At 40.0% G+C, this 26,399-nt stretch overlaps 1 protein-coding gene across 1 annotated transcript in view; it reads right to left on the bottom strand.

Moving 5' to 3' along the window:
- The window catches only part of ROR1 (receptor tyrosine kinase like orphan receptor 1), a 400,073-nt gene that overhangs the window by 109,117 nt on the left and 264,557 nt on the right, over positions 1–26,399 (bottom strand). The window contains exons 3-4 of the mRNA XM_055307141.1: positions 24,885–25,172; positions 24,193–24,223 (exon numbers count right to left, since the gene is read on the bottom strand). Of these exons, the coding sequence (XP_055163116.1) occupies positions 24,193–24,223; positions 24,885–25,172 (319 nt within the window). The remainder of the gene's footprint in view (positions 1–24,192; positions 24,224–24,884; positions 25,173–26,399) is intronic.

The following is a 26,399-nucleotide window of genomic DNA, read 5'->3' as shown; positions in this document are numbered from 1 at the left end:
AACCCCATTAGGAACTGCCAGGCAGCAACAGAGCTCTTATTAACCTGATCTCAACTGAAGTGAGCCAGGCCTGGGGGCAGAGCTACAAAGGAGAGCTTACAAATCTCTGACACAGCATTTTAATACCACAGGGGATTTTTTTCCTTTCCCACAAATTGTGTTAACCCTTTGGGAACAGGGGGGCAACCCAGCGTAGAGCTCATTAGTGGCTTTCCTTCAGAGCTCTTCAAAGAGGCCCTGTCAATTGCCAATGTGATTTTTCTTAATATTGTGCAGACGGCAGGCTAATCCATCTTCAAATGATCTAATTGCATCTAACTTTCTCTTAAGAAACACTGCGTGGAGTTGCAAAGTCTTAATTGTGGGGTGTGTGCTGAATGTCTCCAAGATTACAGAGCCAAGCACTCAGACCAAAGCTGGGGAATTTCCAGTGGAAACTTTCGGGGGAAGGAAATGGAAGGTGGCTAGTGGCAGACTGGGAAGCCTCATTGGGTCCAGTGCTCTTAAAATTAAAGAAGCGCCTCAACCTACTACTTAGGGATTTCCACTGGGTGTCCATGGAGGCTCCGTCTGTGCCACCAAAGATTCACATTTCCATCCATGATGGAGGTGATGGGTAAAATGAAGGGTCACGTGGAGGGGAAGGGGCAGGCAGACAAGTTGCTGGGTGCTTCTGATGAGCTGGGTGAGAATAAGGACCCCAAGTGGACAATATTTTCTAAGAGGTTTCCCTGGTCTTTCCACTCTCTTAGCCAACTAACACCTTGCAAAAGGCCTAATGAAATAAAACATTTACATCAAGGAGGTAAGCTAATGGAAGTAAGGGTGGGGCAGAGAGGGGAGGATTAGGGGGGTGATGGGGAGCTCCAGGAACCACACTGCTTCCCATGTTGGTGGGAGAGGGCACACACAAGCAGGTCATGTGAGTGCAAAAAAAAAAAAGTCTCTTTAATGGAGTGTTTCCTTCAAACCTTGTTATATTATTTATGGTGTTTATTCCTCACAACTACTCTGGCAGGGTGTGGAGGGGTCCAGTTGTTTTCTGAGTGTGCATGAGGGAGAGCGGAGGCTCCCAGCTGAGGTGTCTGCAGCAGCTGGTGCCTGGAAGAGCTGGGATCCAGACTTCTGACTCCAGGGTGGACACCATTTGCTGAGCCCCTCCCTCAGACACACCAGGAGGGTACCGGGGGCCGAGTCAGGGTCACGTGCAGGCTGTCCCCCTCCCCAGGTTGTTGGCCTGTGTAGGTACAGATAACACATCTCTCCCATTCCCTGGCAGGCCTGGGGGGAACTATCATTTTTTACTAGGATGAAGTCATTTATTGAACAATAACATGGTTTCTGTCAACATCAGGCCTTTAGGCCTTTGTTCTGTCCTCCCCCACAAACATATTTATATTGGCCTCAGCTAACAATATCCCACTTTCCAATTGCATTTGCAATCCCTTATGTCTCATCTAGTCCCCAGTACACAGGAAGTCAGGCCATAAAGGAACTGGCGGTAAACCTAAGGCACTTTATTAATTCCACTTTCAAGTCCCTCATGACAGTGAGAACTGGGAGGGCTTATTCAGGCTCTTGCACCAGGGCCCTGCTTTCTTGGACATTGGCCCATATTCTCCTCTTAATCTAGGGTTCCCAAAGGAGTCTCTACAGGCTATTTATGTACAATAACTCTGGAAGAAGAAGCCACAGAAAGCAGACCCCTAATAAGAGGAATAATAGCAAACTTCCATTGAGGGCTTGCTATGTGCCAGGCACCATGTGCTAAGTGAATTACACACATTATCACACTTAATCTTCACAATCCTTTGAGTGGATGCTATGATTACCCACATTTTTACAGAAGAGAAAACCTCACTGGTTCTTCTGCAGCCCCAGAAGTTTCTCTGCTCTAAACCAGGCAGCAATAGTATATTCTGGTACTCACTCATTGAAGGTTTGGATGGTAATCAAGTGCCCTCTTTGCACCAGGGGTGGAGGACACGAAGTACAAATGTGTCAAGAGATTAGAAGAAGGAAATTCCTTTCAGGTAGGCTCTGCTAGCTAAAAAAAGGAAAGAACAGGGGTGCCTGGGTGGCTCGGTTAGTTGAGCATTTGACTCTTGGTTTTGGCTCAAGTCATGATCTTGGTTCATGGTATCGAGTCACCAGCCCTCAGGCTCCATGCTCAGTGTGGAGTCTGCTTCAGATTCTCTCCCTCTCCCTGACCCCTCCCTAAAATAAATAAATAAAATATTTTAAAAATAATAAAAAGGGGGAAAACACCTTCCTTATTGGCTATCCTCTCTTCTCTTAGAATATGGCCAATTACCTCATGCCACAGAACTCTACTTCTCCATTGCCTGCTGAAGGCCAAGGCCAAGCATTCTAGTTGACTAGAAAGTGGTAGATTTATTCTTTCTTTATCCCATGAGAATCAGAGACATATCCATGTCTCTCTCTGTGTAGTTCCCACTCATCCCTGATGACAGAGAAGTCCAGATGAAGATGGAACCCATAATATGCTTCCTCAAAAAGCCTCAGAGGTTTGTGAGTGTGTGCATGGGGTGTGTAGCTCTGTCCCAGGCTCTCTGAGTCATTTTCTCATTTGATTTCATTTATTCTGTTTACTTTTATTTATTTAAGATATTCATTTTTAAAAAAGATTTTATTTATTTACTCATGAGAGACACAGATAGAGAGAGAGAGAGGCAGAGACACAGACAGAGGAGAAGCAGGCTCCATGCAGGAAGCCCGATGTGGGACTTGATCCTGGGACTCCAGGATCATGCCCTGGGCCAAAGGCAGGTGCCAAACCACTGAGCCATCCAGGGATCCCCTATTTAAGATATTCTTCATACCAGCCTCCTCTCCCGTCCATTTCAGAACTTCTCACTTCTTTTTTTTTTTTTTTAAGATTTTTATTTATTCATTCATGAGAGACAGAGAGAAGCAGAGACAGACATAGGCAGAGGAAGAAGAAGGCTCCCTGTGGGGAGCCCGATGCGGGACTTGATCCTAGGACCCTATGATCATGACCTGAACCAGAGGCAGATGCTTAAGCACTGAGCCACCTAGGCATCCACTTCTTACTTCCTTATAACTCTCCTAACCCACTCTAGCCCAAGTCACCAAACCACCCATTTTCTGTGTCTGGACTTTACAATAGCATCCTTCTACTAGTCTGGCAGCCTCCATACCTGCTCCATCCTCCACACAGCTGCCAGAGTGCTCTTCTGATTGTAAGTTAGAACATCTCACTCCTTCAGCTAAAACGCTCCCCTGGCTTCCATTGCTCTTAGAACGAAGTCCACAAGGCACCGCAGCGTTTGGCTTTTGCTTACCTCTCCAACCTCATGTCACACCTCCCAGCTCTCACTCACCCATCTTCAGCCACATTGGCCTCCTTTCCATTCCACAATTGTGTCAAAGTCTTTTGGACTTCAGGTTTTTTACACTTGCTGTTCTCTTACCTAAAACAGTCTTCACCCAGCTCTTGACTGTCTCATTCCATTCCACAGATGTTGGCTCAAATGTCAGCTTCTTGGGGGGGAGATCTTTGCTCACCAAGCTGCTAAAGCAACTCCTTTCCTACACCCAGACAATTACACCTCACCCAATCTTCTTCCTATTTATCTGTTTCTGTGTTTATTGCCTACTTCTATTACTAGAACCAGGTTCCATGAGGACAAAGAACATGCCTGGTATCATTCACTGATATATTTTTGAAGCCTTGGCCTGGTACTTAGTGGTTGCTCAATTCATATTTATTGAATTAGCAAATAAATAGTTCAATATAAGCAAATGAACCTTCCCAAGGACTTCTGACGTGGACATTTTAGGTTATTCTCATTGTGTAGCTCAAGAAACTGAAGCTCAAAGGCAGGGCCAGGATTCAAACCCAGGTTTGCACAGCTCCTATGCCAGGTCTCTTGTTACTATTCCAGAAAGTAACTCAAGGTCATCAAAACACAAGAAAGATGCATACTACAACATGGATGAACCTTGAAAGCATTACGCTAAGTGAGAGAGACCAAAACAAAAGACTCCTTTGTACATGATTCCATTTCTATGAAATGTCCAGAAGAGGCAAATCCATTGAGACAGAGAACAGATTAGTGGTTGCCAGGGGCAGGGGGCAGGGAGAGATAAGGAGTGACTCCTTCCTGGGTCCAGGGTTTCCTTTTGGAATGACGAAAGTGTTTGGCATCTAGATTGTGGTGCCAGTCCCACAACATTGTGAATGACCACGTGCCACTGAAATGCATACTTTAAAACAGGTTAAATGGTACATTTCACATGTATGTATATTTTACCACAGTAATAGCAGTGACAAGAAAAGGCAGAGATCCCCAGGACAGGCAGGTATCCATAGCCATTTGGAGGCCAAGACAGGCAACCTCTCAAAGCCCTGGTGCCCTGGCCCTCTGCTGTGCTGGCTGCAGACATGGGAACAGTGCTGCCTCCTCTCAGCACCCTGACCCTCTGCAGGATCTGCCTGCAGGATCTGCTGGCATGGTGGACCGTTGCAAAATTAACCATAATCTAAAAGAATAACATTTCACTTTGCAATGTGGTGGTGTTTCTCTTTGCAATTTACCCTTTCTCTTTAATCAGGGCGATTCCCCCAAACACTCACGCATATATATATTTTTTAACAAGAGGAAACGTAGCCTGCTGAATGCAGCTTTGAAATCCCATCCGGCTGCTCCTGTTTTTTTGAATTTCTATTTTTAGCTCTAAACAGAAAAATGATTCAAACAAATACTATTCTGGAGAAGACTGAGTTCTGTAGTGTTTTTGCCATGGAGAGTCTCTCTGGAACAGAAGTGAGGAAGGAGATGGTGGGGATCGGGGTGGAGCTGTTGGCTGGAAGATGCCTAACAGCTCCTTCCAGTCCCAAAGCCAGGACCTCACCCATTTCCCCAGTTTGTTTGTTTGTTTGTTTATTCATTTTTTCTTTAAGATTTTATTTATTCAAGAGAGAGAGAGAGAGAGAGAGAGAGAGAGAGGCAGAGACACAGGCAGAGGGAGAAGCAGGCTCCATGCAGGGAGCCTGATGTGGGACTCGATCCCGGGACTCCAGAATCACACCCTGGGCTGAAGGCGGCACTAAACCACTGAGCCATCCAGGGATCACCCCCATTTCCCCAGTTTAACAGAAAGCTTCTCCTTTTGCCTCCAAACATCAAGTCTCCCTGTGCTCTCACCACAGAGTGCTTTTCTAGGGTTAGAAATCCCAACTTCCTGATTTTTTTTTTTTTTTTTTTTTTTTTTTTGCTGAATTCAATTAAATCGCTGAGCAACCCTAGGGGCATTGAGCTTTTCAGGATGGCTTAGAATAAAGCCATAGTTGGATACACACTGCCTTTTGCCAGGGAAAGTGGTCACCAGGGTGGAGTGGGCTCACCAAGAGGCCATGGCTGCCTGAAGACCAGGTCACTGATAAATGAATGAGCAAATGGCAAATCATTCATTCAATCGGTACTTCAACAAAAGCCTACCAAGTGCCAGTTGCTGTTCTAAGCCCATGATTTTAATCGAACAAACTGTATTTCAGCTCCTACTGTGCTTTGTAATGCACTGGGGACAAAGAGTGAACAAGATGCACAAGATTGCCGCTGCCACTTGGTGATCCCTCCAGATTCTGGAGTTGTACTGTCCTCTATGGGAGCCACAAAACAGGTATGACTAGTGAACAGCTGATATGGGGCTAGTGTTATTGAGAAAATGAAATATGAATTTTATTTAGTTTTAATTAATTTAAAAACTGAAGCAATGTGGAATAAGTTTGTTACACACAACTTTCTTGTTTTGGTAGGACTTCATTTTAATTTCACTGCTGCATCACATAAGATTTTATTCTTTTAGGGACGCCTGGATGGCTCAGTGGTTTAGTGCCTGCCTTCGACCCAGGGTGTGATCATAGAGTCTGGGGATTGAGTCCCGCGTCAGGCTTCCTGCATGGAGCCTGCTTCTCCCTCTGCCTGTGTCTCTGCCTCTCTCTGTGTGTCTCTCATGAATAAATAAATAAAATCTTTAAAAAAAATTTTTATTCTTTTACAATTCTCCATGTATTAAGCGAGTGCCTTGTTTCAAAATTACATATTACTATATCACGAACCTAGAAGGTGTTTACAGACTGATTCAGTTCAAATGATTTTTTTTCTATACAGCATATTAGAATATTAGAATGTGCTCATTTGAATGTCTTATGCAGACAGCATACATTATGGTAAAACTGACATAAATCATAGTGTGTAATTAAATTGAAATACTATAATTTTCATCATAATGCAGTTAATTCATTTTTCTAGTTAAAAAAAAATCAGTATGAAAAAATTTTAGGTTTAAAATGAAAGCATACTGGGATGCCTGGGTGGCTCAGCGGTTGAGGGCCTGCTTCGGCCCAGGGCGTCAACCTGGAGTCCTGGGATTGAGTCCCACGTCAGGTTCCCTGCATGGAGCCTGCTTCTTCCTCTGCCTGTGTCTCTGCCTCTTTCTCTCTGTGTCTCTCATGAATAAATAAATAAGTTAATTAAAAAAAATAAATACAATGAAAGCATACTATTGATGCAGAACTGAGTGGAGATTTGGAGGACAGCACTATGACCAGAACAGTAATGGGAAGAAGAATCTGGAATAAGATAGGCCACAAAATTCACAATGAATGTCAATTGGGCAGAGCCAAAGAAGTTGTTTGTGTGTGTTAAAAAAAAAAAAATAAAGATAATAAGATAGATAACATAAGGAGGCATTTTCAGTAAATACTATACAGTGATTTTGATTTTAAAAAAGGTCCCTTTTAACAGGCAAAAGAATCAATGAAATTAGCTATCTAAAATCAGAATTAAATGTCCTAACAAACCTTTCTTTTACACAAATTTAACAGAATCTGAGCTTATAACTTTGGCATGTATAAAGCCACTTTTAGAGGGAGAGATGGCAAAAAAAAATATTTTACCTATGGATAGCCTATAGAATGTAAAACCTTTCTAATAAAATCAAAGATCAATTGACTCATAATTTAAAAACTTGCAGGTACTTTCCTTTTGAGTTAGATGAGCCAAGAGATAAAAGAGAAACTGGCCAATTAATATTTTAGGTACATTTTACCTTAAATGACTTCCAAACTGACACACAAAAAAGCCAATTTGCAGCCTATAAAATTGAACTCCAAAGGGCACCTGGGTGGCTCAGTCAGTTAAGGGTCTGCCTACAGCTCAGGTCATGATCCTGGGGTCCTGGGATTGAGCCCTGCATCGAGCTCCCTGTTTGGCAGGGAGTCTGGTTCGTTCTCTCTCTCTCTCTCTCTCTCTCTCTCTGTCCCTCCTACCTACTTTTCTCTCTGTCCTTCTCAAATAAATAAATAAAATCTTTAAAAAAAAAACCCTGAACTCCTAAAGTAGTTTTTTAAAAATCTCTTACAGGAGCAGCCCTGGTGGCTTAGCGGTTTGGTGCCGCCTTCAGCCCAGGCCATGATCCTGGAGGCCTGGGATGGAGTCCCGCGTTGCGCTCCCTTCATGGAGCCTGCTTCTCCCTCTTGCCTGTGTTTCTGCCTCTCTCTTTCTCTCTCTCTGTCTCTAATAAATAAATAAAAAAATCTTTAAAAAAAACTCTTACAGCTGTCAAAGAATTTCAGTCAGATATAAAAAAATTAGTTTCTGTCATGATGGTACTATAGCTGTTAGGTCAAAAATCTAGATTTAGTGGAATCTTAAAATGAGATTGCTGGTTTCTTCATTGCTTTTTTCTACTGTATGACATATACTGAAAATATCTTATGCTCAGTTTTCTGAAGCAGACTCTGAAGAGCATCTTGGATACAGTTGTTAAAACTTTCATATATGCATGCAAATGGAATCATTGCCAGTTTATAGAAATGTTGAAAGGAATCAAAGGCAATGAATTTAATGATCTTGTGTTCTTTGCCAGTACTTGTTGATTGAATTGTGGAAGAGTTTTGCAATGATTTACTTTGCTGTTAACTCCAATTCAAGATTTTCTTTGAAACTGAAAGGATGCTTGCCAAATTCTCAATAATCAAAGACAAAAAAATGGCAATATGATTTACATTTTCTCACCAATACCACACTGGATATAAATAAGCTAAACTTGCAGCTCCAAGAAAAGGAAAAGCTTATTGTAACCTAACTAGACAGGTATGAGAATTTAAGTTGTAACTGAGACTTTTCATAATACAAACCAAGAATCATAGCTTTTACACACTTAGCATGAATAAGTATGTAAGAGATTTTAATTGTAACTGGCAGAGTGTTGTAAATTGCAAAACCTGCAGAAAAAAATTTGAAGAAGGCTTTGTTGGTATTGATAAATTTAGTGCTGTTTTTGAATTTATGCAATATACAGCTGAGTTAATGTGAATATTGAGTTGATAAAAGATTTAGTAAATTTACATAATGTGGGTAAACATAGTTTAAAAACTGATAGATTTTTGCAAAGTCAAATCAATTCTTCTGAGAAAGATGAACTGGTTTTGGAATGTGGATGTGAATAATATCAAAGAAAAATAATTTCTTGGTCAATTCGGTTATTGGAACACTGAGTAATTTGGAACAATTTGGGAATGGAAATTTGTTTGTAATTGTTCATTTTATAAAGCATAAGTATAGATCAAGTATTTCAAATGAAAATTTATTATCCAAATTAGGATGTGCTGTAAATACAACAGACATACTAAATTTTGAAGACTTCAATAAAAAGAATCTATCTCAATATCTTTTATACTTTATACTGACTTCATGTTGAAATTATAATATTTTGGATGTAGTCAAGTAAAAAAATAGGTATTAAAATTAATTTCAGGGAAGCCCCGGTGGCTCAGCGGTTTAGCACCGCCTTCAGCCCAGGGCCTGATCCTGGAGACCCGGGATGGAGTCCCACGTCGGGCTCCCTGCATGGAGCCTGCTTCTCCCTCTGCCTGTGTCTCTGCCTCTCTGTCTCTCTGTCTCTTGTGAATAAATAAATAAAGTCTTTAAAAAAAAAAATTAAATTAATTTCACTTGTTTCTTTTAACTTGTTTCTTTTTTTAATGTGACTACTAATAAGTCTGAGTCTCCTTAAGTGAGTGCATTGACTGAATATTTGTCATACTACAATTTATGGCACACACAACTCCCCCCCCCCCCCCCCGCCCCCTGGCATTTATGTTGAGAACTAATCCCCAACATGATAGTATTAGGAGGTGGGGCCTTTGAGAGGTAATTAGGTCATGAGGGTGGAGCCTTCAGAAATGGGATTAATGCCCTTATAAAAGGGAGCCAGAGAGCTTCCTTACTTGACCATGTAAGCGTAGAGCAAGAAGATGGTTTACAACCTGGAAAAGGGCTCTCACAGGAATGCACTCAGATCCCAAACTTCCAGCCTCCAGAACAATTAAGAAATAAAGAATACAGTAGCCATGAGTAGAATCGCCAACCTTTGAGCACAGTCAAAAATATTCATAACATTTCACTGTGTTTGTTATAAGATCTGTTTGTTTCTCTTAGAAAGCTTTATGGGTATACAAATCAGTAATGAACCTGTATTCAAGTCATACATGCACACCAGTGTCCTTATTTTCCCATCAGCCTTCAGGGTCTGTCAGTCAGGCATCAGGATTATCTGATGAGTGCTTTCAAAACACCCATGTGAAGACATCAGAGGGCTGTCTCCACCATCACATCACAATGCCTCCTGCTGTGATCTCACTGCTTAACTCCAAACAGAGGTACCTAGCCCACAGAGAGCTACTTTTACCCAGGAGGGCCCGATGTCACACCAGTTCATAATTTGGTGGTGGTGAGGTGAGTTCTTGCATGGGAATTTTCTGTAAAATCATTCTCACTGATGGATCTAACTATACAATGTCGTGCTTAGAATGGGTAGCATGCAAGCACAGCCAGATAAAAGAGAACTATTGACACCTCAGGGCAGAGAAAGAGAACCCAAGGGTAAATTGTATGAAATTCAGAACTCGAAGAGGTCTTACTATAAAGAAGGCACTAGCAAATTGAATGTCAATGAGTCATAAAGTTTAAAGTTAGAAACACTCTTAGATGACACTGAATGCAAGCTCTGCAGTTTGCAAAGAAAAAAACTGAGGTCCCCAAAAGGTAAGCAGTTATGTCCAGGGTTACTAGCTAGTGAATGACACAGAAAGGACTAGAACTCAGATAGGTACCTTTTCTCTGGACCCTTATTTCTTACCCTATGTGGACCAACAGCACCAGCACCTGCTGGGAAAGTTTTAGAGATGCAGAATGTCAGGCCTCACCCCAGACTTATACCTTTAGAATCTGCATTTTAACAATATCCCCAGGTTACCTACATACACATTATAATTTGATTCTGACTGGCAGGCCTTGGAGGCTGATGAAAAATAAGAACAACTGGTTTACGTGTGTGATTTGTGAAAATAGGTTCATTACTCATTAGTACACTCCAAGTTTTCTAAGAGAAATGAGCCAGACTCTGATTCCTTTGGGGCTTTCTGTTCACCCACAGCCAGAGTTGAGGTGGGGGTTTTCTCCATTTCTTGAAAAGTACTTGCTCTGTAACTTACAGCAGGAGCTGATATTAAAACTCATAAACACAGGAAGGGAAAGTGTAAATGATGTAGAATGAGGACTTTTAGATTGGTTTTGCTGCTTGGCACTCACTTGTGTGACTTGAAAAAAAGCTTTTAAGAATCAGAGGCCTGGAACACAGAAGGCACTTGATAAAAATGTGTTGAGTAAATGAATAAAACCTTGTCATATGTGGAGAAAGGATTTCAGGACACAGACTCTCAATGCACAATTTAACACACATTTATAGAGCATATCTTGCATGCTAGGTGTTGTATGAGGTATGGAGATACCTTCATATCTATCATGTAGACTGAGCAGCTCATGGCCTGGTGGACAAGCTTTCAGAATGCATGTTCCTAGAAAGCAAGACCTTATCTTACCTCTTTTCTTTTTAAATGTGCCCTGCACACAAAGATAAGCTTTGCCAATATTCACAAGTATCGTTTTAATTGGAAGCTTTCCACACCTCATTCATACAGTGGGAATTGTTGAGTGATGGAGGTGGATTGGGATATGAGAGTTTGGCTTCTCAACCTCCTGTGCTTTTCGATCTATTCCCTACTGGGATTGGGAAATCCTTCTTATCTAATCTTTTCACATTCCCTCCATCTGCCCTTCTCTGCAGAGCACTGAGTCTCAGGCAGTTTGACGAAGAGACAGAGGTCAGCTACTTCACTGGAGCAATGGCCCCCTGTGTCCTGGGCCAACTGCTGAATGCCTTCCTGGTTTCCCCTCACAAGGCACCTCCACCCCTGGACTGCCTGAGTCGCTGTGTTGAAAGTTATCCTTGAGTTTATCTTGAGTTGAAAATTACATTATCACTTCTTGGGCTGAGCCAGTACCCAGCTACATTTCTTCACTGTGGCTGAGACTTGGAAGTAGATGAAAGAAGGAAAGAATTCATCAAAAGTAGGTCACTTTGTCTGTCTGCAGAAAGGGACCTTAGCCAAAGATCAACAAGAGAAAAGGAAATAAAGTCTCCGAGGTCTCTTGTTGGGGTTCACAGCAGGGAATGTTGTCTAGAAGGACTTTGGCTAGAGAGAAGGTATATATAGCCTCTTAGTTCAAATAGCCATGATGAGTCAATTACACTTCAATTAAAAAAAAAAACTATCAACAATGAGGATGATGATGCCAGTTAAGATTATTAAGCTCCTAATATTTGCCAGGAACAGTGCTAGCTACTACTTTACATGTATCATCTCATTATTTTATTTAATCTTCACAACAACTCTATGAGACGGATACCTTTTTTACCATGCTTTTACAGACTGATTTTGCAGGATCTCACAAATGATGAAAGAAAAAGAAAGAAACACAACTTAAATGTATTAAACTTTATATACTAGGCCCCATGCTTGGATTTTTCATATGTCACAGCTATATGAGATAGTGGAGTCAGTCAGTCAATAAATATCATTCACTTGAGGAATACTTAACTCAATTCTAAGTGTCATATACTCTATAGTCATTGTCTCATTACTGCTAATGACAATACTATGAGATAGATCCTGTCATCACCATCTCATAGAAGAGGACAATTAGATGTTTGCCCTTCCTTCCTTCCTTCCTTCCTTCCTTCCTTCCTTCCTTCCTTCCTTCCTTCTTTCCCTCCTTCCCTCCCCTTCTCTTTCCTTTTCTTCCTTTCCTTCCTTCCCCCCTTTCCTTCTTTTTTTTTTTCATTATTTCTTCCTAGTAAAAATTTACTAAATGCTAGTAGCTATGTTCGAGGGATAGAATGGGATATGAAGCAAAGGAGGTCCTGAGCTTGTGAAGCTTATTTTGCAAAAACATAAACAAATGAATAAAAAAAAAAAGAGACAATGTTAGGTAGTTGTGGTGCAACCTCAATCTGAGGAGAAGGAAGGGGGAAGAGAAGAGGGGGGAGGAGGAGGAGCACCATATGAGTGGTAAAAGAATTCACACAAGGCACAACAAAGGAGATAGAAGTTTATTGAATACACTGCAAGGGAGCAGCAGGCAGGACAATGAAGGAGAGACTGCTTGTCAGAGGCAGGGCTAGAGAGCTGTAGTTAAGGGAAGGAAGTGGTAGGTATGAGAATGTATTGAATTTTCCTTTTTTTTTTTTTTTTGGTACCTGTGCCTGGTGTGAGTAGCCCTTCAGTCAGCTAAGGGCCTATGGCTATTTTGAGGTGGGCCAGACAGTTTGTATTCAGCCCGGTGGTCACTGTGGGCCCTTCTACTTTACTCAGTTTCCATGGTTCAAGCCTGTTGACTAAAAGCAGCCTCTATCATAGTGGTAACTACCATGATATAAATTAAACAGGGTTATATGATAAAAGTGACTGGGAGCTAAGGTAGGTTCAGGGTCATTTCTCAGGAAGTGACATTTCAGGTGAGAAGTGAATAGCAAGAGAGATTGAGTCATGCAAAGATCTTAGAACAAAGCCCTCCAGGCAGGAAGGACCATTAGCACAAAAATCCTCTGGCCTGAAGAACAAGCCTGAATTATTCAAGGAGCCCTGAAGTTGAACATCAAGGTGGGAGTAGAACAAGGGACAGTCACAGGGGTAGGCAGGGAGCCTTCAGGCCAGGGCAAGGAATTGGGAATCTATACCAAATGAAAAGTCCAGAGCAGGGAAGAGGGCTTAGGAGGGCAGAAGGTATTTTTCAAAGCTCACTCTGGTTTCTGTGATAAGAAATACCCTATAGGAAGCAAGGGTGGAAGGACACATTTGTGCTACAAATTTAGTTTGTTACAGGATTTTAAATGAGATATGATGGTGGCTTAGAGGAGGATGTGGTAGGGAGATGAAGAAGAGTGGGTAGCTGGTTAAAAGCACTTACTGAGGCTATGGAAGGCCCATTTCTGTGGCCCCAAGGATACTGGGTAAGTAGTTTGAGGGTGAAATTTAGTCTTTGGAGTTTCCACAGAGGTTGGACGAGAGCCTGGCATTTTATAGGTAATTAATAAATGTTTGTTGAACTGAATTGATGCTTAGTGTTTGTGGGATTAGATCTGGATATTCACCAGGAGAAGACCTAAAGCAATCATGAGTCATATAATATGGTGCTCCCTTCACTCAATTTAATGACCCCACAATACTAAAACTGAAGAATTTAAAATATGAACGAAGTCCAAGCCATTTAGTGTTTATGGAGCATCTTTGATAATATGGGGATCAAAACACCTTCCCTGGAGAGCTGTTTTGGAACAAGGAAGTGATGTTTGTAAAGATTCCCAGCACACTGCCTTGTTTTGAGGAAGGAATTCAACAAAGGGAGGCTGTCAAACGGAACAATGTCCTTGGGCCTCAAAGGACTTCTAAGACAGCACCCACCCTTAGTATTGTCCTTAGACATAGAGGAGAGAGAGGCCAGAAATATGGAAGGACAGTAAGGACTACTAAAAATCTGTTCTTCCACTAACGCAATGAGAACACCAGCAAAAATATCGTGAAAATCAATATTTGCAGAACTCTGGAAATTAGCCAAAGACTTGCAACACTCTGAGGAGCATTTATTCAAGAAAAAAAGCGAAAATTTGGTTAAAACAGAGTTCTGTGGATTTTTAACATGCTCTATTCTCATTTCCCCCTTCTGAGTTCTGTGGTAACCTTGAAAACCAGCAGCTCTACCACCACAGCAGCTGTGAAAACCAACAGCCCTAGCAGTCACTGGAGGAGGCAGAGGGGATTGGAATGCCTCAAAATCCCCATTTCTAGAGAATTGGCTCCATTTGTCCTGTCTAGCAGCATTCTGGAAAGTCCTATTTACAACTCTTGTCTTTATTTGACTAGATTCAGAACTTCTCAGCGGGAAAAGCCCTAGCCTCAGGATATTTGTTGAAAAAAAACTCATAGTTGCCTGGGGTAGCAATACGAGCTGGGAAAAACAAGAGCCTGGCCAGAAAGCTCAAAAGCTCAAAGGGAAGATTTAAGGAACAAGATGTTCACAGGGGGCTTTGAAAATCTCTGACATATTTCTGGAGAGATAGAAGGATGTGTTCATGTGAGGGACTACGTGCATGCCCAGGAAAGACCTGAGAAAGTCCTAATCCTCACCTCTGGCTAGGTAATACTCTGCATGAGCATGAAATGGAAGCAAAGGCAGTGTTAAAAATTACGGAAATGCTGAAGGAATCCCCTGAAACACATCCAGAGCCCCTCCCCTTCCACCCCCCACCCCCAGAAAAGAGTAGGAGACTCAGTGGTTTAAGGAAATTTTTGTCTTATCTTAGCTGATCAGTAAGCTAACTAAGCAATGACTTCAGTAGTCATATATGATAGGGAAAATAGATATACAGAATTATTCTAGGATAGTCACTAAACAAACAACAACACACAGCAACATCAGAGGAGAGGTAATCTAATTTGTGTTGCCACATTACATTATTTATATGTCCAATTTTCACACAAAAGGCCACCAAAAGTTAAAGTAATCTTAGTAAAGGAAAACAAAGCTAGAGGTATCACAATTCCAGATTTCAAAATATGCCACAAAGTTGTAGTTATCAAAACAGTGCGGCATGGCACAGAAACAGACACAGATCAAGAGAAGAGAATAGAGAACCCCAAAATAAACTTATGTTTATATCATCAATCCATCTATGACAAAGGAGGCAAGAATATGCAATGGGGGAAGACAGTCTCTCAATAAATGGTGCTGGAAAAACTGGACAGCTATATGTAATAGAATGAAAGTGGATCACTTTTTTAACACCATACACAAAATAAACTCAGAATGGATTAAAGACCCCAATATGAGACCTGAAACCATGAAAATTCTAGAAGAGAATATAGTAAGTAATTTCTCTGACATTCCTATAGTAACGTTTTTCTAGACATGCCTCTTCAGACAAGAGAAACAAATGCAAAGGTAAATTGTTGGGACTACATCAAAACAAAAAGCTCTTGCACAGTGAAGGAATGGTTAACAGAACAAAAAGTCTACTGAGTGGGAGAAGATATGTGCAAAAAATCTGATAAGGGGTAACTTATACAACTCAACACCAAAATATCCTCACAAATAGTCCAATTAAAAAAATGGGCAGAAGATATTTTTCCAAAGAAGATATATAGATGACCAATAGACACATGAAAAAATGCTTAATATCATTAATTATCAGAGAAATGCAAATAAAAATCACAATGAGATATTACCTCACACCTGTTAAAATGGTTAACATCAAAAGGACAAGAAATAACAAATGTTGGCAAGGATGTGGAGGGAAAGGAACCCTTATACACTGTTGGTGGGAATGCAAATTGGTGCAGCCACTGTGGAAAATAGTGTGGAGGCTCTTCAAAAACTTAAAAATATAATTACCATATGATATAGTACTTCCACTACTGGGTATATACCCAAAGAAGATTAAAACGCTAATTTTAAAACATATATGCACCCTTATGCTTACTGTAGCATTATTTACAATAGCCATGATGTGGAAGCAATCTAAGCATCCACTGAAAGACAAATGGATAAGGAAGAAGTGGTATACATATATGAAATATCACACAGCCATAAAAAGGTTAAGATCTTGTAACAATATGGATGGACCTAGAGAGTATAATATTAAATAGGATAAGTCAGACTGAGAAAGGCAAATACCATATGATTTCACTCATATATGGAATCTAAAAACAACAACAACAAACAAAAAGCAGAATCAGACCTATAAATGCAGAGAACAAACTGATTGTTGATTGCTGCCAGAGGGGAAGAGGGTGGGGACAGAGGTAAAATGGGTGAAGGGAAGTGGAAGCTACCATCTTCCAGTTATGGAATGAATACATAATGGGAATAAAAGGCACAGCATAAGGAATATAGTTAATGATATTACAATAGCATTATATATAGGTGACAGTATGGTAGCTACACTTGGGGCATAGCAAAATCTATAAACTTCTGAATCACTATGTGTACACCTGAAACTAATGTAATAGTGTGTCAACTATACACACACACACACGTCTAGTTTTCAATAAAAGGTAGTTATTGAAAAGATCAACAAAATTGAATAACCTTTAGCTACACTAGGTAATCTGACCAGAAAAAGAAAAGAAAGAAAGAAAGAAAGAAAGAAAGAAAGAAAGAAAGAAAGACATAAGTCACTGAAATCAGAAATGAAAAAAGGGATATCACTACTGATTTTATAAGAAGTTGAAGAAATAATAAGGGAAATTATGAACAATTATATGCCAATGACTTAGATAATCCAGATGAAATAGATAAATTCTTAGAAAGACACAAATTACCAGAATTGACTCAAGAAGAAAAAGAAAATCTGAATAGACCTACAAGTAAAGAAATCAAATTAGTAATTTTGAAACTTCCCACAAAAAAAGTTCATGACCAGTGGCTTTACTGGGAAGTTCTACCACAAACTTTTGGAGATTTCTACACAAATCCTTCACAAACTCTTAACAAAATAGAAGACAAGGAATACTTTCCAACTCATTCTAAGAGACCTGAATTATCCTGATATCAGAACTAGACCAAGACTCACAAGTATAAACCAAAATCTTTTATAAACACAGACACAAAATTCTTCAACAAAATACTAGCAAACTGAATCTAGTATCACATAAAAAACAATTATTAGACTATGACCAAATGGAAATTATTCTAGGCATGTGAGCTTGGTTTTAAAAAAAAATCAATGTAGTAGATTACATTAATATAATAAAAGTCTTTAAAATGTGATCATCTCAATAAAGAAACAACATTTGACAAAATCCAACACTCTTTTAAAACTCAAAATAAAAAAAAATCACTCAATAAGAATAAAACTTACTCAATCTGCTAAAGACATTTAAAAAAAAAAAAAAAACACAGCTAGCATCATAAAAGTTTCCCTTTTAGAATAAGGAAAAAGTCCAGAATGTCCATTCTTGCTGCTTCTATTTAACATTGTACTAAAGTTTCTAGTCACAGTAATTAGGAAGGAAAAAAAAATCATACAGATTGAAAAGGAAAAAGTAAAATAATTTCTATTTGCAGGTGACACGATCTTATAGAGAGAAAATTATAAGAAATCTACAAAAAACTATTAGAGCAAATAAATGAGCTCAGCTACAGTATAGAATACAAGATCAATACACAAAAATCAAGTTTAGCTCTATAGAGTATCAATGAACAATCTAAAAATGAAATTTAAAAAACCAGTTCAATTTTCAATAGCACAAAATAAATATTCTAATAAAATAAATAAAAAATAAATAAAAATAAAATAAATTCTAATAAAATAAATATTCTAATAAAATATTAGAAATAAATTTAACAGATGGGACACCTAGGTGGCTAAGTTGGGTAAGCATCTGACTCCTGATTTTGGTTCAGGTCATATCTCAGCATTGTGAGATTGAGCCCTGTATTGGACTCTGTGACATGGGCACATGAAGCCTGCTTAAGATTCTCTCTCTCTGTCTCCCTTTGCCCCTCCCTCAGCTCTCTCCCTCTTAAAAAAGTAAGAGAGAGAGAGAGAGAGAGAGAGAGACAGAGAGAGAAAAGAAAGAAAGAAAGAAAGAAAAGAAAAGAAAGAAAGAAATTGAAGAAAAAAGAAGAAAGTCTTGAATATTGAAATCTATAAAACATCATTGAAAGAAATTTAATAAATGGAAAGATAACCTGAATTCATGGATTGGAAGATTTAATGTTTAGATGGCAATATCCCCCAAATTAATCTACAGATTCATTGCAATCCTTATCAAAGCCCTAGCTGGCTTTTAGGCAGAAATTAACAAACCGACCCTAAAGTTCATATGAAAATGCAATGGGCCCCAGAACAGCAACCCCTCACCCCCTGCATCGTGAAAAAGAAGGTCAAGGACAACGTCACAGAATGTGATGATCACAGATGCCTGGGTGGCTCAGCAGTTGAGTGTCTGCCTTTGGCTCAGGGCATGATCCCGGAGTTCCAGGATGGAGTCCCACATCAGGCCCCTGGTAGGGAACCTGCTTTTCCCTCTGCCTGTGTCTCTGCCTCTCTCTCTTTCTCTGTGTGTGTCTCTCATGAATAAATAAATAAAATTAAAAAAAAAAAAAGAATGTGATGGTCAGTTTATGTCTTCACTTGGCATAAAAAAGGATGAAGTGTTGATACATGCTGTAAGATGAATAAATCCCAAAACCATAATGCTAAGTGAGAGAGGCCAGACACAAAAGGACAAATAGTATATGACTCTATTTATATGAAATACCTAGAATAGGCAAATTCATAGAGACATAAAGTAGATTAAAGGTTATCAGGGGATGAGAGGAGTTTCTTTATGAGATGGTGAGAATGTTCTAAAATAAGATAGCAGTTAGGGTTATACAACTCTGTGAATATACTAAAAACACTAAGTTTTATACCTTAAAATGGTCAATTTTATGGTATGTGAACTATATACCAGTAAAACAGTTATTAAAAAAAAAAAAAAAAAAAAAAAAGAAGGGCCCCTGCGCTGGACCTACTTACAAAAAATACACCAAAAATCAGTTTAATATACCCATGGAGTCCTTTGCCTCTTGAGACTGGCACTTGGTGCTGGCATAGTGTAACCAAAACTTTGAACACCCACTCTTGTGACAAACACTAATCTGGCCCCAGGGATCACTTCCCTACATCTCTTGCCCTATGTTCTTAGAATAGAAGGCAAGTGTGATTCTATACTATGAAGATCTGCGTGTTATATAACTGCCAGTGGAGGAGATGGACACTGCTTAGAACCCAGGAAAGACTGCAGCGGCAAAGGCACTTCAGTAAAAGAAAAAGATAATCAACTTGTCAAATTCTTCCTCAGTGTATTCTTGCACAACAAAGTATCATTCCCAATATTGCCAAGCATCCATTTTCTTGTTTTTCTTTGCATTTCTTTATATTCTGAAAGTTCTTACAAATTAAAATAATGTTTGCAAGATTGGGGTGCCTGGGTGGCTCAGCTGGTTAAGCATACATCCAACTCTTGGTTTCAGCTCAGGTCATGATCTCATAGATCACGGGATCAAGACCTGTGTCAGGCTTTGCATTCAGAGGGAAGTCTGCTTTGGATTCTCTCTCTCCCTTTCCCTCTACCCCTCCTCCATTCTCTCTCTCTCTCTCTCTCTAATAAATAAATCTTTAAAAAATAATAATATTTGTAAGATTATATTCTTATGGCTGAGATATTCTGCAATATTCAGTGTTATGAGGTGAACTGTGTTCCCTCAAAATTCGTATGTTGAAGTCCTCATCCCCAGGACCTCAAAATGTGACCTTATTTGGAAATAGGGCCTTTACAGAGGTAATTAAATTAAAATGAGGTCATTGGGATGGGTCCTAATAAAATATGACTGATGTCATTAGAAAAAGGGGAAATTTGGAAATGTGCACAATGGAGGGAGAATGCCATGTAACTAACATGGCAGAAATCAAGATGATGTATCAACAAGCCAAAGAATTACGGCAAGTCACCAGAAGAAGAAAGAAACCCTCCTCACAGCTTTCAGAAAGAACCAACCCTGCCAACATCTTGATCTAGGACTTCTAGCTTCTAGAACTGTGAGATAATAACTTTCTGTTGGTTAAATCAATTCAATATTCTTTGTTATAGCAGTTGTAGAAAACTAATACATTAAGCAATTCATATTGTTCTTAAATTTGTGCATATATAGGATAATGTGAAGCAGGATGCTGATTTATACAAAATCATATTATACATTTTATAACAATATACATAATACTATAATATTTTGTAATATATTATATAATACTATGTGATTATGACCCCATATATAATATGCTGTATAATAACATATAATAACATATATAATATATAATAATGTAGGTTAATTATTATATTATTATATTTCATAATATGTGGAATATTATGTGATTATTTATCACATGACCTCATTATTATGTTTGAATATGAAAAATAAAGTTCTTAGTTTATCTGCTATAATTGTTAGCAAATCAAACTATTGCTTTAGGAATTTCATTGATCATTATAGCTGTTACTGGCTCAAGGTAGTACAGTTTCTTCAAATTAAAATTAATTTTAAAAAGTAAAAATTATAATAACTCAAGAAAGTTTGTCTAATTTGGCACTGTTGTCAAAAGAATACATGCTAAAATCTTGTGTAAAAAATCTGTGTAAAACAACAGAGGTAGTCATTTTGCTGAACTGAAGGCAATAAAAAAAATTATTTTATTTTATTTATTTTATTTTATATTTTTTTGGCAATAAAAAATTTTAATGGAACTAATATATAGCAATCTATGAATCATATATATATGTATATGTATGTATACATACACATATATGTATACAGTATCTCTGGCCATGAACAGAACACCCAGACAAGCATAATAATGATTAAAGTAGTCATTTTTGATAATTCTTGGCTTTTAGTCACATATAAACCATAACTTTATAAGTATTTTTTGATTTTGTCATTATGAAGGTTTACTTGTCAATGTGGAGGACAGATCCTATTTCATTTAACAGTTTGCTAGCTTGATTTATAACTTCTAAATATTTAGACGTTCGGTATGTGGGTCTCCACTTGTACTCATGCCCCAGGCCCTATAATTGTTAGGGGTGGGCCAGGACCCTGCAATGACAGAAGAAATAAAGCCTGAAGCTATGAACAGAATCCAAACTAACATCTCAGACTTGCTCCTACTACATCCTAAAATGCCATTCTGTGAGCTTCATGTGGAAACCTGATATAGTCCCTAGAGGCAGTGACAAGTGTCTCATCACCTTTGCCTTCCTGGGTCATTGTCTCAAGGACCCTTACAAGTCCTTCTCAATCAGGGATTATGTAGCTCTGTGGTCTTAAATGGCACTTGTCTCTCACCAGGTTTCCTAAATTTAATACATTTCACTGTTTTAGACGTTAGGGCTGTGCCGTGGACTTGCACTGTATTCTTTTTCTTTTGCATTAACTCTGCTATGCTACCCTCAAGTAAGCAGAGGAATGTTACACTCTGACCTTGGAAAAAATAATGCGCAACCTGAGAAAATGCTTGCAGAGCAATCCTCAAAGCTGTGGAATTCACAGTGGCTATCATTTTGCTAGATTCCACTGGTTCTCTCTCTCTCTCTCTCTTTTTTTTTTAAGATTTTATTTATTTATTTGAGTGAGAGAGAGAGCAGGAGCCAGGGGGCAGAAGGAGAGGTAGAAGCAGACTTGCTGCTGAGCAGGAAGCCTGACACAGGGCTCGATTCCAGAACCCCGGATCATGACCTGAGTCGAAGGCAGACAACTGAGCCACCCCAGTGCCCCTCTATGTCTCCTCTTGTGGCAGGTTTGCCTGCTTGTTGGGGGCTATGAGGATAGGGAAAGGAGATTAGCATTCTATCTGGGAATTAGTCTTGGTTAGAGAAGAACTCTTAGGAACAGGTTTAAGTGGTAGCAGTAAAGAAAAGGGAAAAAGTAGGACAGGTCACCAGTTTCTAAGGGAAAGAGAAAAAAGTGCATCAAAACACCAACTGGTGGGGCACCTGGGTGGCTCAGTTGTTTAAACTGCCAACTCTTGATTTCAGTTCAGGTCATGATTGCAGGGTCCTGGAATTGAGCTCTGCCTGGGGTTCTGTGCTCAGCAGGGAGTCTCCTTGAGATTCTCTCCCTCCCTCTCCCTCTGCCCCCCCCCCGCCCCATACTGCACATGTGTGTGTGTGCGTGCTCTCTCTCTAAAGTAAATAAATAAATCTTTAAAAAAAGAAAAGGAAAGCACCACCGTCAATGCCTAAACAAGGAGGGTGAAGACTGGGCTGCAAAAAGCCCCACTGGATTTCCAACTTCTTTTATTTTTTTTTTAAGATTGTATTTATTTATTCATGAGACTCAGAAAGAGAGGCAGAGACATAGGAGAAGCAGGTTCCCTATGGGGAGCCTGATGCGGGACTCAATCCCAGGACCCTGGGATCACGCTCTGAGCCAAAGGCAGATGCTCAACCACTGAGCCACCCAGGTGCCCCTCTAACTTAAATTGTATCTTACTGTAGCTCTCTCCAAGCAAACCTGGCAACTCTCTGTACATTTTGTGCTCTTGCTGACTAATCTGATGGATAATCAGAGAGCTAACATGAAACAGAGGAGTCTGACATCAAAGGATACTTTTAGCTGTGACTGAGCATCTTTAAGGACATCCACACCCTCTCTGTAGACTTCAACTCACAAAAGCCATAGAGTATCTTTGTATAAAATTACAAACCATGAGAGACTCAGAGTGGGCTCAGCAGAGAGATGGTAGCTAAGGAAGGATGAAAATTTCAAGCAGGAAGGACATAGAAGTTTTTAAAAATGATTTTGATAATAAAAAAGGAATTCTCTTATGCAAATACAACAGTTAAACTTCAACAGCCCAGTGCTTCATAGTCAAGGCAGATTAAAAAACTGCATTCATCCAACTCAGATGCAGATTATCTACCACATTTGAAACACAGATTAACAGGAACAAATAAGGCACCAGGGTGGGAAGCAGTTTTATAGCAAGTAACGAAAGTTTTCATTTTCATCTTTGTTTAAAGAAGACTTCAAAAGGATTCCACATATCGACCAATAGTGAGATCATTAAAAAAAAGAAAGAAAAATTAACTTCAAGAATGCAAAGCGGAATGACCAAATTTCTGACCTGTTTTAAGATCAATCAACATTTTCTACCTAGATAAGTAGAACACAATTAGCACTTGGGTGATTTTAAAGGCTCTTTTATAGTTGCCTTTAATCAGCTGACAAAATAGCAGAACAGGGTGGCTGAAGGCCAATGTTTATTTTTACCCATTACCTGTTTTATTAATGGGACTGTGGGCCACTGGGCCCTCCAGGCACACACAAATATATTACAATATCCCACACTGTAATTAAGTGGCACAGAGGGGATTAGAGCAAATTCAGTGGCTGTTATATTTGCCATGGGTATAGTCTAGGTCAGACATTCTGATGCTCTCTCGTGGTCAAGCCCAGGGAATTCTACTTCAGAAGTCTACAAAATATGGAATATATTTTATTGCAGAGCAAGGGTTTTAATAAATGGCTCTTATCCCCCAAATAAAAAAATACATTAAAAAAATGCCCCAAGTGGATGCTCCTACAGTGAAGGAAGAGAACTCCTTAGCCAGAGTAAAAGACAAATGCATCACAAAGAGCATTAGTTTAAGAAATGAGATCTTTAGACTCCAATAACAAAGGACCCAAAATGAATCAAAGCCATGTAACTCTCAGTTCTGGCACAGGACTTTCTTCCCTGCCCTATGTGAGTCGGAACTTCTAGCTCTGAGTTTTTTAAAGGGAATAAAAATAAAGTGATTGCCTAGCTGTTGGCCTGTTCAGTAACTAGAGCATCAGGAATGCAATGCTTGCAGAAACACAAAAGAGATCCTTTTAGGCTACAGGCCTAACCTAGCACTATATCCTTTTTTGTTTGATTTGACCAAATCCATTGTTGTAAATGTTAGATTGATTTTAAAATAGAAAACTAAGTAGACTTTTGCTTGAGTCAACAAGACCCACTTGAGATTACTGCCAGTGCTGGTCTCTTGTGAATCTTCATATCAGAGAAAAGGCCAAATGGAATGAAGGTAGGGTAAAATGGACTGAAATCTGTTAATAGTCTTTGGCCCACGCAGAGGACACCATTGCCTTTACCATAAAAACCTCTGGAGAAACACTTAGAAGTGACAAGTAGGGAGATAAAAATACTTACGAGGATCCTGGACTTGCGGTGGGAGGCGGGCCTGGAGAAGTGAAAGGAAAAGCAACAGTCAGGTTGGGTTATTAGAGGGTGAACGTGGGTACAAACCATTACAGATGGAAGTTCTCAACCACTTCAGGTGATATTTATTTTTCTGGGATTTATTATTTTGTTTCAGTTCCCCACAAACACCTCTACAAGAAAACATACCAGCGAGAACCTGCCTATACCACCCCATAGCTCAGGGCCTGGGAAATGCTAGGACAAGTGCTGACAAATGAGTCACTAGAGTAGGGATCCTCCTGCTGTGCAGAGTTTGCAGCAGGAGGCTGAGTGGTTACAGAAGCACACTGGTTGAAAAGCAGGGGTCTTGGTTGGCAGCTGGACGGAGAAGAGGCATACATGCTGGAGACCTCATCTTCTCTCTCCCTTGCATAGTGGTTTTGGTTTAGAGTAGGGCTGTGGAGTCTGACAAATCTGGACCCCACTTCTGCTCTGCTATTTACTAGCCAGGCAATCCTGCTCATGGTATTAACTACTGGCTTTGGTTTCTTTACTTGTAAAATGGAGGCAAGTGTACCAGCTTTGGAAACTGTACCAGTTTCTGGGCACATAGTACGTTCTCAGTATGTGCCCATTCCCTCCCTCCTCACCCCCCAGGGATGCTGGGGGCCAAAGGCCATCCCCCACAGAGGGTGGCTTACCAAACTTGACGAACAAGACCCCAGTGGTGGAAACCACCTTCTTGCCATTTGTTGCCACACACTGGAAGTAGCCTGTGTCTGTGGTGTCCAGGTTTCTGATCCGTAGCCTAGAGCCATAGTTGGTTGCCCGAAAGGAGATCCTCCGGGGCTCCTGGACCACAGGTGCATCATTTTTGAACCAGCGGATGGTGGGAGGTGGATTCCCAGAGACTTTGCAGTGCAGTTCAGCTGTCTGCCCCAGGGATGTGGTGATGTTATTCATCGGTTCATCGAGAGTCAGGTAAGAATCTGTGAGCACAGGGTGAAGGAGGCATGTGAGAGGGGCAGACTGCTAGTGAGTACCTCCAAGCAACCCAAATCCACTCCAATGTGCCCCAGGACCACAGAGTGACTGTACGGGAGAGACATAGTGGAGACAGACAAGGTATGAAATTATACATTTACTGAGAACCCATGACTACTGAGCAATCACCCACAGATCCTGCTACTTATGAGGATACTTGTTACTAGCCATTGTTTAAAACTTTATTTATTTATTCACGAGACACACACAGAGAGGCAGAGACACATGCAGAAGGAGAAGCAGGCGTCCTGCAGAAGGCCCAATGCGGCGCTTTATCCCAAGACCCCGCCCGGGGATCACAACCTGAGCCAAAGGCAGACACTCAACTGCTGAGCCCCAACCCAGCTGCTCCAACTCAAAGTTTTCAAGTGACTATATGGCAACCTATAGATGAGTAAATGTACCCTCTAAGGCAAGACAGAATGAGATTTTGTGTTTCAAAGCATAAGAAAGACACACAGTCCTTGTTACAGACTCAAACGATACTGTGAAGAAAAAGCAGCAAAATTCACCTCAAATCTTTTCACCCCAAAATGACACATCCTTAACGTTCTGGCAAAGATCCTTCCAGTTTGTCCACTTTTGATATGAAAGAAAGCATGAAAGACTGGAAAAGTAGGGATCCCTGGGTGGCGCAGCGGTTTGGCGCCTACCTTTGGCCCAGGGCGCGATCCTGGAGACCCGGGATCAAATCCCACGTCAGGCTCCCGGTGGATGGAGCCTGCTTCTCCCTCTGCCTGTATGTCTGCCTCTCTCTCTCTCTCTCTCTCTGTGACTATCATAAATAAATAAAGAAAAAATATTTTAAAAAAAAAGACTGGAAAAGTAGGAGCAACATATTTATATCCACATGGCACAAGATCAGGAAGGATGCTGAAAATTTTCCCACCAGTGATATAAAGGATATGGAGGTCTCTGGCAGACAAAGTAATGAGGCAATGAATATATTTATAATGTTACTCATATCAATCATTAATATGTTACAATATATAATTCTACTTTTAATTGAGATATAATTCATATTTTAGGAAATGTACCAATCTTAAGTTATATAGTTCTCTAAGTACCAACAAATGCATATATCTATACAACCAATGCCCTTATCAGATAGAGAACATCCTGAACATCCTAGAAAGTACCCCTAAGATCCTCTGTAGTTGAACATTGCTTCC

This window comes from Nyctereutes procyonoides, unplaced genomic scaffold (assembly GCF_905146905.1).
Source record: "Nyctereutes procyonoides isolate TBG_1078 unplaced genomic scaffold, NYPRO_anot_genome, whole genome shotgun sequence".
NCBI classification, from domain to species: Eukaryota; Metazoa; Chordata; class Mammalia; order Carnivora; family Canidae; genus Nyctereutes; species Nyctereutes procyonoides.
Note: the sequence above shows the minus strand (reverse complement) of the source record. Positions and strands in the feature narration are given on the sequence as shown.